The following is a 16,758-nucleotide window of genomic DNA, read 5'->3' as shown; positions in this document are numbered from 1 at the left end:
ACCGCGATGGATGTACAAATTATGTGTATGGAATTTATTTTAACATAAAACTTACAACTATGCTAAAAACTTAAAAACTAACAAAAAAGATAAATAAAACATTGTTTTAAGTATGGGAGAGCCATGCTTCAGCATGGCTCGGCTCGATCGGAGTCCAGACACGACCTTACAGAAAACCGACGTGAAACAACGCTTATTTCGTTGTGTGAATGAGGTAACCGGAGGCCCAATTTATCCTCTTCCCGATTTTTCCGATCTCCGACTCCCCAACAACCCGAATTCCTAACCCCCAAAAGCACTTGTAACGCCGGGTATTTCGGGTGTCCGGCGACGGCGATAGCTTACCATCACCTAATGGTAAAAAAATTCTATGTGATTATAATATAATATCAGACTTAAGTCCTTAGGAGGATAGGTAGAGATGTAGGTACATGATATAGGGAAGACCTATTATTTCGCTAGCATCGCCAAAAATACTATACCTAACACAATAATTAGTTAATTATTCATAATGAACATTTTATTGAAAATATTTGTTATCACAATGGCGGCGGGCCGCGGTGGCCTAGTGGCGCGGACTTCCGAGTCTTAGCTCATTCGAGCAGGTAGCTGCGCACTTTGTGTGATTCGTTTTATCGCTGCTACTCCACAAACAATTAAATAACAGAACCAAGTCCGTAATCTACGTCATAAGATGTTAATTAAATATTACAAGCTTTTGCTTTACTGACGACTACATATTAAGTAGGAGTTTAGGACTACTCGTGTGATAAGACATAGATCTTACAGTATCTAAAACAATCAGTTCACCTAAGAATCATACTCCACAATCTTATCTATTAGTGACCAACTCTCTTCAATGAATTTAGTCTCTTTGGACCAGGTCCCACAGTCGGACAAATTCTGTTTCTCACATGAAGATAGCATTATACATATAGCTAAAGCCAATTGCTATAGCTATATAATATGTTATCTAATCAATCAATCAATCAATCAATTCATCAGAAAAAGTTTTTACAGTTCACGATGTTACTCACAATCGAATAATTCAAGGAACTGGTAACTTCCGCATAACATTATATACGGGAACATGTTTAATCTCTATAGCTACGTATAAATAATATTAGTAGGTACCTAGGTAGAGTTCGCCTGTGGTTGGTGGCATCGTAAATCTGTGACGCGAGTAGTTGATCGGGTCGACGAATAGCGCGGGAGTCAGCGCGGCACACCGCGGACGTCGCAGGACAGCGCTCGGCCGCACTCTCTCCACCCGACGCGGATGCTACACGCGCCACTCGCGGACTCCAATATTATTTTTTTATTGGAATACGTATCTTCTGCAAGAACATGAGTTAGCAACGGCAACATGTCTGTCTGTCAGAGTGGTCAGCCAGAGGAAGATAGTGCTTCGGAGGAGGTAGCCGCGAACGCGACTCGGGACAGTTACAAGCAGAAGCCAGCCAGCAAGCTGGTGCGCGTGCTGACGGTGCTGGCGTACCTACTGTCCGTGTCTCTGGCAGCCATCCTGCTGTCCGTGTACTACGTGGTGGTGTGGCGGGCGCCCGAGGCAGTGGCCGAGGTGGGCGAGGTGAGCGCGCGCCGCACCGGCCCCAACACCACCCTGCACCACCACCGCCATCACTATCAGTCAGTGCATCACGCAGTGCCAACTGCATACACTGCTGGTGAGTCCACTACTTCTCAAATTCTTTCAGTTTAGAAAACACAAAAATTTATAATTGAATATTTATCCTAGAATAAACCACTTTATAACAGAACTACCTTAAAATTATAAACCTTTGGGCTACTAATTAACTAACATTTTGCGCAAACATCTAGATTCGAATAATATCTATTACCAATTATATTCCTACAATTTTTTCCGATATTTGATCAGAGAGCTCCTTTTTTAATTCAACTTAAAACGAAATATTTTTTCATTAATACGGCGTGCCCAGCTGGAATTCTCCAAGGATGAAGTGAAAAGGCGAAACAGCGCGTGGTTTCAATTAATTACTTAGTTACCTAATTGGATGAATTCACTATAATTACTTAAGTGAAGGGATCAAGTGTTGCACACAATGTACGCCGACATGCTGGGAATGAATATAAATATCCAAGACGGTAGTAAATGTTCCGTGGGTTTATACAAGTGGAACATTATCATGAAACAGACCTTGTACAGAATCTGGTATGTACGTTTAAGCCATGTGTTCCCAACTAAAAATAAGCCCTATCCCAACCCGTGGTTGCCAAAGAGTAAATAAAATAATATCTGGTTTTATCCGTTACTCATTCAACAGTTATCTGTGAAAGTAATTTTACTTGGAACGGGAGAACGTATTTAATTTAGACGTTGATCAATTCCCAATTACTAATACTTGCTTCGTATCACTCTCATATCACTTAGAGCAGTTTGTAATCCAAGAACTAATAATTTACCTAGCCTCTGAAGTCTGAAACCATGCTGGTTGCAACATGTATTTCAGTTAGCGCTGCAGACCACAGGATTGTCGAACATGATCAGTAGGATATGACGTTGATGATGATCAGTGACCGATAGCTGAACTGTACCTACCACACAATGAAACAGAAATGTTGTTCAAATTCTTCCTACGGCATTCCAGTGAAAATGCATGTTACTATAAACCCTGGAGAATGTATATGTATGCCCATAATTTAGTACCCTGTTACGTAAACACCAGTTTGGTAATAAGTACAAAAAGTGGGTTTCACGATAAATCTCATTATAAACAAACAATTTAATGTTTGTTATTAGTGAATCAAGGAAGAGCAACGTAAATCATTTCCCGATTTTACGATCGCTGTCCAAATTCACTTTGATTTAAATCTTTTTTAATTGACGGTAGGTATATTGATATAAGTTAGTTTGCTTATTTAAAACATCGAGTCGAAGCATCGCAAAACATCCGTATTCTATTAGGTTTTACATGAAGGGTTTCCTGTAATCCAATTAGCTTAACCCAATTGTGTCCAAAACTGAACATCAATTACCTCATTCCGTTGACTTTTATATTGGCTTTACGAATATTTACGTGGACATTTTGTGGCGGACATTAAGTTCTGTTCTTTGAAATTGAAAATTATAGATAACAAAGCAGATTGGTTACTTACACCTAGCTATACTACCTACTTATACCTTCACAAATATTTTCCAAGGGACACTTAAGTAGAATAATAAATTTTAAGACAAAATAGTTTAACATTTGATTGGCTTTACATTTGAAGAACACAACGAATTAACTAAATTTTATCTAAGTGAAACTCATTATCAAAAACCTTATAAATAATTTATTGCTCTTCTTCTTCACTAGAATATTAGATACGTTTTCTGTGGGAAATAATTGAATTTACATAAATGCTTAAATAGCTTCGAATAGAATATTGGCCGCACATAGTTAAGCGATATCTCCCTTCCCCGAATCCTCACAAATACTCTGATCCTTTTATCCCCTCGGTCGGCTCGATTACAAGATCACGATCACTTCGGAGAAATACGGGTTACCAGAATTGAGTTAGAACATTAGTAATTTATTCGGGAGTTACTTAAACTAAACAATAGAAGTAACTTTATTTGAGAAAGTTATTATGACAATGTAAGTATAGCGTAGGTATAGCTATTATATTTTACTTTTCAATTTATTAGTCTCGAAGAAATCTCAGTTACGAGGCAATTTCCTTAGGGTTTGAAACGAATGGGAAGCTGAAGGAAAATCGAAGTTAATTTACTTCAGTTTTCATTCTCTTAAATCAATTCCATAAAACATCGTTTGTATCCCAGGAACGTGAACTAGGTAAAATAAATTACACCAATTTTCCTTATTGAGGAACGTCAAACTATAATGTCCCTCCTTAGTATAAACTAGCTTCAGTTCTCCAATTCGTACGCGTGAAACAGTGACGTAGGCAGCTTTTTAAAATACAATATAGCCTAAAGTTGTTCAGTAAAGATGCAGCTTACTAACGGTGAAATAATTTTTTTTATTTGGTCTAGTAGTATTTGTGTGAAAATATAACAAACATACACATTACATACATACAAAACAATTTTTTCCTATTTATAATAATAATTTAGATAATTTTCGTCCTTGGAGCTGAGTTTCATAGAACAGCAGTCAATTCCGTCGATTACAAATTGCCAATGAGCGGTATCGTGTAGTAGTAGACTGCCCAGGGAGCGCCAAATGAAATTACTCGTACGTACCGTCGAGCTCCCGGGAGACTTTGTTACACATGTAACACATATTACGTACACTAGCTTTCCGCCTGCGGGTTCGCTCACATCGAATTTAGAATATTTCTCTTAAGTAGGTCTTGGTCAGGTATGAATATCGGGATACTAATTAGCCTATTGATAGATAGAGATAAATCAAATTCCAATGGTAAAATATTTATTTTCAAATCAATTTATTTCTTTTGGTAAAATTTAAGTGTTCCCACACTGAGACTGAGAGCCATGCTTCGGCACGAATGTGCCGGCACGACCGGAGTGATACCACGGCCTCACCGAAAATTGACGTGAAACAACGCTTGCGTTGTGATTCGTCGTGTGAGTGAGGTTACTGGACCAATTTCCCCCTTTCCAATCTTCCCAATCCCCGATTCCCCAACAACCCTTAAATTCCTAACGCCCAAAAGGCCGGCAACACACTTGTAATGCCTATGTTTCAACTGTCCATAGGCGGCGGCGATTGCTTACCATCAGGTCATACGTATGCTCGTTTATCGGCGTGTTCCATAAAAAAATCTACAGTTTCAAAGCCTTTTCGATGCATGTGAACAAACAATGAAATCTTTCTTATTTATCATATCAGTATAGATATATCTAACTGTATTGTACAACTGACGTTTCTTTTAATCCACCCAAATAAAAGAACATTTATTTCAAACGAGAAACATTTCAATCAAATGTCTTAAGGAATGTGATGGCAATAGATCAGAGTGCCATCTCTCAATGTTACACATCTGTTTCTGTTTCAAATAAATTGAACACATCCGCGAGTGCTAATAGATATTTACATTAAAAATAACATCGGAGGTGAAAAAATAACGTAGTCATTTGTTTCGTGCTACGCCGTAGCAAAGGTTGCTATATGCTACATGGTTCGGAACGATCTAAACACGCAAATAAGTTATTGAAAGAAACAAAGAAGAAAGAAAAGATAAAATAAATTTGTTCAGCGGTCATATTATATATTTTTTAAAGAAACTATGCCGCCAACCATGATTGGTTAGAGTAGTTCGTAGCAATATTGGAATAAAAGACACTAATTGACCACTTTACAACAGGACAAAAAATATGGTCCTAAGACGTATAAGATACAGAGGATATTAAAACTCCAAAACATTTTTTAAAAGTTCAAACATTTTAATTTGTTACCTATAGACGTTACAAATATCACTACTACGCCTGCTACGCCGTAGCACACGCCTTAGCCGTAGGCCCCGTAGGGTCTACCGTAGTCCTATAGCGCGCTGGACTTTTGACACGAATTCTTGAGTCGGAATATCTATTCAAGGCTCTAGATTCACATAAGTGCCATATATTTCAAAAAACGTTGTGTTAGTACTATGGTATTATAAGATTACACTGTGCTACGAACGCTACGCCGTAGCTGGGTCCGATACGGCTTTATACCTATTTTTATTTTATTGACTATACATATCTCCCAAATAGTAAGTATCCTGTGATTATATCGATTTATAATTGGTAAAAATGTTTAATAGCTTTGGCGGGTCAAAACGAAACCTTCCTAGTTACTGTTGTCCTTATGTTTTAGTTTTTGCAAGTGCGGCTACCGAGTCCGGTCCGGTCTTAAATTCGATTCTTGGTTGGGCTTTATAAGAGATTTTCGAGATTCCAAAACTTTTGGGAAATAGTACGTAGTGATTTGGTATGTGGCAATTAAGCTACTTCCTGTAACATAGAACTCAGAATATAACTGGTGAACAAGTTCTAGTGACTAGTTATCAGTGTTTAAATAATATGACGTCATGGGTTATCCTATGACGTTATTGTCCAGCACATTTGCTAAAGAGCCGAAACAAATTAAAATGGATATTTGATGGAATTGGTGTTTGTACGGTTCCATCCATCCGTTTGCATTATTATGATAATGAGTATAGCTGCTCTTTAAATTAATTTACTAATTGCTATACGTGGGTCGAACGTTTTGATAGGGACAGTAGGTGTTTAGAAGAAAGAACACATTACATTATTTATACTTGCACGCCAGTGAAGCCTAGTGTAGAAGAGATCTATTTGCGTTTAGCCATTTAGGTTTATCCTACAACCTATGAGAGTGTGTGTACACGTTTATGTCAAACCGTAAAGCAGACTCGTTACCTATTCACCGTATTCTCACCCTATTTCGTTTGAAAGGGCTGATTTGTAAAAAGTACCCCGTTGAGACACGTAGGACCGGGTACATATCCTGATTTGTGCTCCGCTACGTGCTCTGAATACCGACAAAGTAATAAACAATCACAAATTGGAACTGCTGCTGTGCCGCTGTGCGTTTATGAGAGTCGCAACAAGAATTATGCAAAGAGAACACATGGCAATCGATGTTATTAAGTATAGAATCATTAAAAATGTAGCTGGACCTATTACTGCAGACAATAAAGCTATAAACAGTTTTAATACTTTGGCCTCTCACAAATTTTGCGGTACATTTTCTCTCACCTACACCAGATTAGTATGCTTGAAACCATACTACGTCACAAATCTTTATCATCTTACAAGAAAATTGCGTCCGTGTGACGCATGATTGAATGAAGAGAAATTGATGATTGCAGAAAATAAGAAAAGTATTGCATATTATTGATCTCGGCAGCTGGCGGCGCGGCGGCGGAGCGGCGCGCGCCCGCCGCGCTCGGCACACGCGGAGCCGCCGCCGCCGGGCCGCCCGCCCCGCGCCGCGACACTTGACGCGCTGTCACTATATAACGTGCCACCATTCTCGTAAATTAACTTCGTTACCTCGCCATTATTCCCACTCTCGTGCGAAACAAATAACGAGGTGTGTGCTGTATCCAGCGACGGCATTCGTGACATCGTGTGTGACTCGACTCTAACGATGTATGTGGACTAACAACGTGACAGCTAGTTTTCAACAAGTTGTGCCTATTATCGCATTCAGGTAGTAAAATAAAACTTAACAACACGAACAATGTTTATAAAATGCGAAAACAATGAAAGTTCAGGGACGTTTCTATGACAGACGATTTGCGATCGTATGACTACGTCAGAGGAACTGGAATAGATTTACGTATACCGAGCGTGAAATTAAAGGATAAACAAATGAATTCCGAAGCGGGCGCCATAATAATGAAACAGCAGTCGGCATCAGGAGGTGTCAAGCGGCAGACACGGTCGGCGTGACCCGCACGGTAACTCGGCCGCAGCGCATCAGGAGAACTGGGCCATATCAATAAGCGTGTCCCAGTTACCTGGATTCGTGCGACGGCGAGCGTTGCGGCAGTGGGTAGTGGCGACGCCGGCGATGTCGGGCAAGTCTTGCACCTCGGGCAGCGTGCGCTCGTGCGGCGGCTCCGTGCGGCTGGGCACGGCGGGCGGGCACGAGGTCGTGCTGGACGCGCTGTACGAGCGCAAGCGCGACAAGAAGAGCGTGCGCGTGCTCACTGTCATCGTGTACGTGTTCTGCGTGTCGCTGGCGGCCATCATGCTCTCGCTCTACTACGTGTTCTTCTGGGAGCCCAAGGACGCGCAGTATGCGCAACGCAAGGTGTTTCACACAGTAGAGAAGCAAACCAGCACCACACCAATGCCCACATGCTTTATGCCCCTCACCGGTACGTCACATCACCGACACGCTTCCCTTACTCCTCCACTCTCGTGTTTGTGTACACGTCGACTCGTACAGATACCATACGAGATGTTCCAGACACCGAGTCCGTTGTATCTATACTACTTATGACGATGGACCATGAACCCCGTGTGTTAGTGCATTCCCCAGCTTTTTATTACTCTTATAACAGAACAACACTTTACAAGACTTACAATTACATTACGTCACCAACAATTACTGCAGGTTGTCTGTATTGTCTCTGCCGGTCAGACACCAGTCTTAACTAGTTCTCATGGCTGCTGCAGGTGAACACTATTAGTTGGCTCTAAAGTTTGATATCGCCAACCCGTCTTGAGCAGGTGTGGTGATAATTGCTCATTTCTTCTCCGTGTGAGAAGAGGCCTTTTCTAAGCAGAAGCATATTGAAAGTAGACGTTACAGGCTGGTGATGATGATGACTTCCTTGGTCGTTGGCTGATTCATCAAAATATCTATTGCTCTTTAACCACAACTAGTTACCTACATCTGATATAGACAAAATCTTAAAATACTAATATCCACTTACATACTTCATTGTGAAGTCTATTTTAAAGCTCATTTGTGTTGGTTGAACGTAGTATCAATCAATTGTAATTGGCGGTACTTATCTCTTTAAATTTTCATGTTTGCCCATAAGCGTATCCAGTTGATAACGTTGATTTAGCAGATAAGCGTAACGACCCACACCTTTCACCTGTACATTAACTTTTTTGGAAATGTGTCACTAACGGCCTGAAATATTCCGGTTAATAGGTACCTACTTATATAGTTTGGCAATATTTACGTTTATTTGAAACAAAATATGTATCTCTAAATTCTATTTAGTATTGGTATTTTATTGAAAAACGAAAACAAATACGTACCTAATATTTAGCTTCCATTTATTTACCTGGGTTCTAGAGTTCTAATTTTAGGCTAAAACTGAAACTAATATAATATGGAAACTTAAGTAAATTGCTGACTAAGGTACTACAGGTTGCAACCTACTTTCTGTTGCGGGTATGTCCAATACCACTGCAGTGTAGCTTTGACCCCAATTCAGAACTTTTCCTTACAGCAGCTTTCAACGCTTTGAATGTAAATGGCCGACAATTCTTACATTAACTAACACTAAAGTACCTAGCCTATCGACATCTGTTTAATTCACTTGAAATGTAGCTACGGATTGTTTACCTTGGTTGTTCTTTGTTCACATTCAGTCAATTATTCACTTTAAGATTCGTCTTAAAAACTTAGCAATGTCAATATTTAATCACATAGGGACATTTTTAAAACAAGTTATTTAATGCACCTGTATTATGTACACTGCAACATTACATAAGTTGTAGCGTGAACATTATTTATTTGTGTATAGTCGAGGCAAGAGGCAGTTGGCCAAATTTCAAGTATGTTCTTTTGTGATTCTAGTGAAAAGATACATTAATTATTTACTTCCAGTTGCCTACTTGGCCAAATTTCTACGGACAATAAGCTTACTGCCCTACTTAGAGACATTCCTAGTCTACTATTGTCTACTATTATCCTAGGATAAAAAAGGATAAACTAGGACTAGTCCTAGTTAACTATTGTTAGTCCGTCAAATACATCATTAGCATATAGTACATAGTTATAAACTATCCTCTAATCATCCGGTTTCTTGAAAATTCTTTGCCCTGGTGACTGATAAGTCCAAAGAACACAGTGAAGTCGTTACATTTGTAAATTTCGCCAAATGAATACCAAAATTACCTACACATCACGTGCCTACGAAGTAATAAAATTTTAATGGTGTCCAGAGTCCATTTAACATCTAGACACACGGCAGTGTGTCCGCCAAGTTCGAGCAAAAAACCGACACACCGGCCGTGGGTTATATTACACGAACCATTTCGGGCCAAGTTCGACTTATAACTCAAAATCTATTTTATCTACGCATATGAAATTTCTAGTATCTGTCGAGATCTACTTACTTATCTAAAATAGAAAATTTCATTAATGTACCTATTGTAGGTCTTAAGATATTGACGTCAGAAAATCGCAATTTTTACTATACACTCACTGACTGACTGACTCACTCACTCATCAAAAACCTAGACAACTGACTTGAAATTTGGCATGGAGGTAGGTCTTTAGGTCAAGGTAAAGGAAAAAATCTGAAAATGGCCAAGTGTGAGTCGGTTTTAAAAATAATGAAGGTGTAAATTCATACCCCTAAGGAACTAAAACAAAAATTTTTTCTATATCTTCCAATGGTCGTACCGACCTAAAATTTGTTACGAAGGTTTGTATTTAGTCAAAGTAAAGTAAAATAAGAAAAAAAGAAAATAAACCTTACAAAAATAAATGAAATCCCACCCAAAACATAAATGTGAAAGGCAGCCAAGTTCGATAATATTGGAATGCTTCGCCTATAAAAGAAGTGAGATCTAAATAAGTACCAAGTTCCATACACAGACTTCAGTTAAAAATGATATAACTTGGCAAGTTTTAATAGAAAATTATATACTTGACTCATTGCGTTTAGTAGGTTTATCACAAAGTGTGTGAAAACTTGCCAACTTGTTATATCATTTTTAACTGAAGTCTGTGTATGGAACTTGGTACTTATTTACATAGGTCACTAGTTAAGTCTTGCAATACACTCGTTCTATTAATGGAGGGTAGACAAAAATATTTTTATTTGAAAGTGCAGCTAATATCTTGACAGTTCATATAAAATAACCCGACATTAATCGTGTACTTAAGTAGTAAAAACTTTTTTAAACAATTAAAATGTCTGAATGGTCTAATACCGAGTTGTGAGTTGTTATGCGTTACAACTTTCTGCGTCAACTGTCGGTAGATGAGTGTGTGGAAGAAATGAATACTGTTTTGGGAGAAAAGTGTCCTCACCGCACAACAGTTTACCGATGGTATCGTGAGTTTGGACGTGGTAACTTTAATGTTAATGACGCTCAAAGATCAGGACGTCCCATTGAGGTTACTGTCTCAGAAAACGTTGCGAAAGTGTCAAAATTATTAAAAGAAGATCGACGTATAACATATCAACAGATAGAAGAGATCCTGCAGATAAGTGCACCAAGCATACACAAAATTCTTCACGATATTCTTGGCGTAAAAAAGGTTTGTACACTATGGGTGCCCCACGACCTCAAAGTTGAACAAAAAGAGGCAAGGGTGAACTGGTGTAAAAAAATGCTAGTTATATGGAAATGGTACCTCTAATAACATTAATAATATCGTAAGTGGTGATGAAACATGGCTATATTACTTCGACGTACCATCGAAGAACAAAAATAAAGTTTGGCTGTTTGAAAATGAACAAACTCCAGTTCAGGTGAGGAAATCACGTTCAGTCAAAAAGAAAATGATCGCTGTATTTTTTACTCGGCGGGGTATTTTGGAACGAATTGAAAATTATTTGCCCTGGTGTTCGACCGAATTCAAGAATGGACACTTGGCATTTTCATCACGTTAACGCATCCGCGCACGAGCACGTGATACCGTCGAATTTTTGAACACCAGTGGTGTTAAAGTACTTGAACATCCTTCGCCCCGACCTAGCGCCCTGTGACTTTGCTCTTTTTCCTATTATCAAGGATCAGTTGAAAGGAAGACGATTTCCTACAGATATTGAGCTTTTGGGTGCTTGGGACCAAGCATGTTCACGTGCCTACGAAGTAATAAAATTTTAATGGTGTCCAGAGTCCATTTAACATTTTATTTACCTGAAATGGCAACTGTTCCTAAAAGAAAAGAAATTAAGTAGGTAGCTTCACCTATGTGGTACCTACATACAATTTTATGCATAGATAGATAGATCGATAGATACATTCTACACAAGCCAGTTCGGTTTATTTTAATAACATATTTTCATGTCTTCGATATACATTAAGTAGGTATGTACCTACCAAATTTTTTAATGTTCCTGTCCAAACTATATTTTTCGGCAATACTCGTAAAATTAACGATGTTTTAATTACGTCGTTAATAAACACATTAATAGACTTTAAACTATCGGCCTGCCAACTCATTTGTAACAAAGTATTACACCTATAAACTTATATAACTACCATAGATAATTAATTACAAGTTTATTACAAGTATGGCGTGCACACATCCTCTAGGTACTCATTGCTAAGTGCGTGTCACAAATGGTCACTAATTAACTAAACAAATTAACATGGTTTTGTAATCTATTATTATGTACATTACTTATTTCACAATTTTAGCAATTTCTTAACAGTCTAATGCACTATAAATAAGTAAGTAATTTCAATAACAATGGTAGTTTAAGACATCATCTAAATATCAACTGACTTCTTTGTATGTACTAAAACACATTTGTAGAATGGCTTGCACTTATTACGTTTTCATAGAATTACATAAGAGAAAATATTTTGTGGATTTAATAAGTATTTGTGTAACTGTTCTACATAATAAATAATTAATTGATACCTTAATTTAATGTTTAGCGAACTTTGAATTCGATATCACATTTTTTGCTCTATCTACTCTACTTTTGATCTCTTTATGCGATATTTTATAATGGCATCATAATTTGATAAAGTAAACAATGATGATCTCATTGCAAGTAGGAAGAAACTTGTTATCATCATCAACAGACGTCTAATGTTATTTCAAGACGTTCGACCCGCGTTCAACGTACATCGGCAATGTTTGAGTGTTCATGCAAGCGCCTCCAGCAGTTACTCTAAATATAGCTGTTGGCTGTCGGTAGTCACAATAACTCGCTCTCGGTTATTCACTGATCATGTTTATAACATATAAATCACAAACTGTTTCTGTCGAATTGTCCAGAATAACGTTGAACAGCGTACATTGGCTGAGACATAGGAACCAAATATTCCCTCACATGAACGAAATAGTCTAATGTTGTCGCACAATGTCGATGGCTCGTTCCAATCGATTTAGAGCTCCAGATAAGAACTAAATAGAAGTCCTACATTGAGGTCACTTAGGTATTTTAGGCCAACTTAAGTATTTAGGCACTCGGTACAGCCGATTTGTTTGAGGTCGAAGACCTCGTACAAATAGCGCCTGGTGCCGCCCTTATTCCATTCTAATGTACTAACAAAACGCCTATTAGGTAAGCTAAGAATATGTACTATAGGTATTTACAAGCAAGTTTTTACACCTCTGCAGACTGCACTGTATTGTAATTAATATTTAAACATGAGTTTAAATATAGAACTAGTCATTGTAACGCGTACAGTACGAAATGCATTCACTGAGCGTCTGAAGAGAACGTTTTCTAAATGTTGAGAGTTGTAGGTTTGAGTTTGTAAGAACTAAAACGACTGGGTAGGTCCTATCGTGTCTTTAATTAGGTACCTATCTGGTTATAAACAGTATCAAGATTTTTAAGTTACTTGCTCACATCTATGCATAAGTATTTAAGTTATACGTAGTCTCATATTTAATTCACGCGATCGTAACTTGGACATTAGCTCGATGTTCAAAATGAGCATGTGTACTACGAGTACTTTATTCTTTTGATGGTCTAGTTGTTGTACGAGATTTAACTTCTGAATACAAAATCTGGAATTCTACCCAACATTTAAATTTAGACTCCACCTCCTTGCTGTCAGCCCACCCTTTCAGGGATTTACCGGCGTAATATTATGTTTACAGGAGGAGGCAATACCACAGTGAATGGTGAGATCATTCCATCGACACCGGAGAACATCACCGGTGGCTATCCCGAGGACAATATCACCGACAGCAGCGTGGGGCCCACTGTCGACACAACGTCCTTACCTGACACCACACCGTCGGGCCTGCACAATGGAACCTCGGAGATGAACACACTAAACGTCACCGACAGCATCACATGACGATCACTACGCCGGGAACTTACGAACTCAGAACGCGAGGAGATTAGATAGACTTGTAAAACCGGCAACAACTTACTAGTCAGTACTTAGTCACTCTAGTCAAGTAAACCCTTGGGTGTATATTATAACTAACATCGATCTGTGACCCCTCACGATTTGGTGCAGTGACAGTGAACGCCATTTTGTAAAACGTAGGATAGGTATTTATTAGATAATCGTGATTGATGGCCAATAAACGAAGTAACACCACTAGTTTGTAATGTATTTAGTACCGTTCATATTAGTGTTGGGTAGGACACAATTTAAAAAAGAGTTTGTAAGAGTAGCCTCTTTTTTGTACTGAGCCGGTACAATGTCCCACTTCAAATGAGGCGAGCCGTATTGAAGCCCGGCAACACATTTGAAGGAACTAGTACGTTTGAAATGTTTGATATTACTGTGTTAGTTTGTCATTGTAATAGTCTGTTTGATTTTGAGGGCATGACATATTAATGTATTACATCGAACAGTACACTGAACTGATAAAAAGGGGTTTTTGGAGGAAAATAAAATAATAAACCAAAATATGTATTATTTTGAAAAATATAGAAAAAATATAAAACAAGTTAAAGATTACAATTTAAAAATAATATTTTGGCGACTTTGCTGCCTCTAAAATAATTTTATCACTTGTCGCGGTCTTGTTCTTTCCTTTCGACTATCGGTACATTTTTGAATGTGTAGCATGAGGCTAGCTTCCCTGTCCCTCTTACTCTTACGATGACAGACGAGGACGTCTACCGCTACCGCGACATAAAATTTGAAGTGGTACATTTTATAGTGCCGAGCCGCTCTTACATTTTGACGTCATGTACGGGACAAATGTACTGCCTCTTGTATGTCCTACACAACACTAGTTCATATTGTTATTGGCAGGCAGTGGCAGGTATCTATATTATGTCTGATTCCTCATAGCCAAGTGTGTAAAGTGTGGAATGAAATGTTAATAACTCTATATGTACCTAGATGGTTTTTAACGACCTTTATCCCTTCTATACAGAAAACGCTTTTAAGAAAAATAAATTAAGAACTTAAAGCCTGAAGATAAGTACCAGCATCATATAGGTGGCCTATTTTATAACAATGTGATATTTAAGAAAAGGTGTGCAGAAACATTTATTTGTTGGCTACCAACAAATTTCATGTGTAAAACTTAATAATTCCAAAAAAGGTTACAATTAGTTAAAGAAGTAGGTGCCTATAAAGCTACCTATACCATTTTCTTGTTTGGGAATCGGACATGCCTGCTCACACTAGTGTAATAGGGCCAATTTACTTATGTACAATTACAATATTAAATCATTAGTGCAGGTACATACCTATCTATCTATTGAGGTGGGCGAGGCTTTTATAGCACTATTGTAAATGTAGGTGTACATTTACAATTATGTACTAAATAGGTGCGTACTTATACATTAATTAGGACGATGGCACATATTCATGAGTGCCAGCCCTAAGAACCTTCGTAGAGAGGAATGGCACATTCTTGCGTATTTCAGCCTTATTGGGCTGAGTGCAACCTATAGCTCCGTAGGAACACGAGCCTTGCCACCTACCGTAACGCTCCTAACCTCAATCCACTGAAGCTACACATGCTTAAAGTACCTGCTGGGCTGCCTATATTATGTATCTGTCTTAGTATTTACAGGAATAAATGCGAAAAATCTAATGTTTGTCATAAAGAAATTGGTACTAAATATTATGTCGCCAATAACATCGGAAGGCTGAAACGGAATACCAATTTTTAATTAAACATAGAAGTATTAGAAAATATTATTACATACTTAGATCTCACAGTTGAAAATGTCCATTTATTAGGCCATAACAATGTCAAAACTAGTGTTAAGCTAAATCAGATTTAAGCTGCCTCATGTATTGATATTTTTGTTGCCTGTTTAGATATTTGAAATAATATTCGTGACTGTCACTGAATGCTTTTAGTAGGTTTGAATCTCTTCAAAACTATGAACTAAAACTTAGTACCTAACATAAGTGATGAACTCAATGTAAGTAGATGCTAATTGCTAATTACACTTCCACCCTGCAATGTTATCACAGAATCATTGCTCTTCTCATTATATATAAGCTATATGTATGTATAGTGTTAACGTATCGTATTGTATAGCTAGGTAAACTAGCTGATGTTATTCTAAATTTACATTTATATATTTATACATTACGAAGCTGAAGAGATTGTTTGGTTTTGTGATTGAACGCGCTGATCTCTGGTGGTAGTCCAATTTGAGAAATATTTTTATATTTTATAGCCTAGTTTAGATGTAAGGATACATTGTAGGCCCACACTGTGCTACACTTCTCTACATTTAATTCCGAAATATTTTTGCCCATAGTTTTTACAATCAAAGTGCAGTGGTCAGCAGGTTATCCTACTCTCATCTTTCTATTCATTGAATTTTCGACTTTACATCGAAATAATAAAGTTGAAAATCTCATAAAGAAATTTGACAGAGAGGTGTATGTTGACCTGCTTGTTACTGAACCTACAGGATAATAACAGTTACAGCCCACTCATACAGCTACATTAATTTATTTAGTTTTATACATCTGTTGGTTTATAGTGTGTCTAAGCTCAATGTGTATGTAATACTAATGGACTCGGGCACACTGCTACTATTTCCAAATATTATTCTTAGTGGCTTAGTGAGATTTGTATTACTTATATAAACAATAGGTTATTATGTAGCTTAGCTGTGTACTAGATAAATATTGTATTAGAAAATGCCTTAGCCTTATTTTTCGTAATATAGATTTATTTATGAAGAGGTTTTTTTAAACTATAAATGTACCGATAATAGTCTTATTTTAAAAATTATAATTTATTTGTTTTGTCATGTAACTGTTTAATTTAAAAAATATATCTTTGATAAAAATGTGAGTTTTTCTGGTAGGTACTTTCAACTGGACGCTATACTCGTATATTTTATTCTTTTTTTTTAATATTACACCTCAGTTTTTGGTAAGTGACAGTTTTTGTGAATTACGATAATTTA

The 16,758-nt window shown here is 37.6% G+C and overlaps 1 protein-coding gene across 3 annotated transcripts; it reads left to right on the top strand.

The window, feature by feature from the left end:
* The first annotated feature begins 1,133 nt into the window (after positions 1 to 1,133).
* On the top strand, positions 1,134 to 16,638 carry LOC118275633 (uncharacterized). 3 transcript variants are annotated; one of them, XR_007705554.1, is made up of 3 exons: positions 1,134 to 1,685; positions 13,506 to 14,120; positions 14,529 to 16,638. XR_007705554.1 is itself a non-coding variant. In XM_035593666.2 (2 exons), the coding sequence occupies exons 1-2, from the start codon at positions 1,367 to 1,369 to the stop codon at positions 13,706 to 13,708; spliced, it is 522 nt and encodes a 173-aa protein (XP_035449559.2). In that variant the 5' UTR covers positions 1,134 to 1,366; the 3' UTR covers positions 13,709 to 16,638. The 3 variants fall into 3 exon arrangements, 2 of the variants coding, with proteins under 2 accessions (XP_035449559.2, XP_035449560.2); XM_035593666.2 differs by having other exon boundaries at positions 13,506 to 16,638; XM_035593667.2 differs by lacking the exon at positions 1,134 to 1,685 and adding an exon at positions 6,891 to 7,836 and having other exon boundaries at positions 13,506 to 16,638.
* Positions 16,639 to 16,758: the final 120 nt, after the last annotated feature.

This window comes from Spodoptera frugiperda, chromosome 8 (assembly GCF_023101765.2).
Source record: "Spodoptera frugiperda isolate SF20-4 chromosome 8, AGI-APGP_CSIRO_Sfru_2.0, whole genome shotgun sequence".
Lineage (NCBI taxonomy): Eukaryota > Metazoa > Arthropoda > Insecta > Lepidoptera > Noctuidae > Spodoptera > Spodoptera frugiperda.
This window is presented reverse-complemented; position numbering and strand designations above follow the sequence as displayed.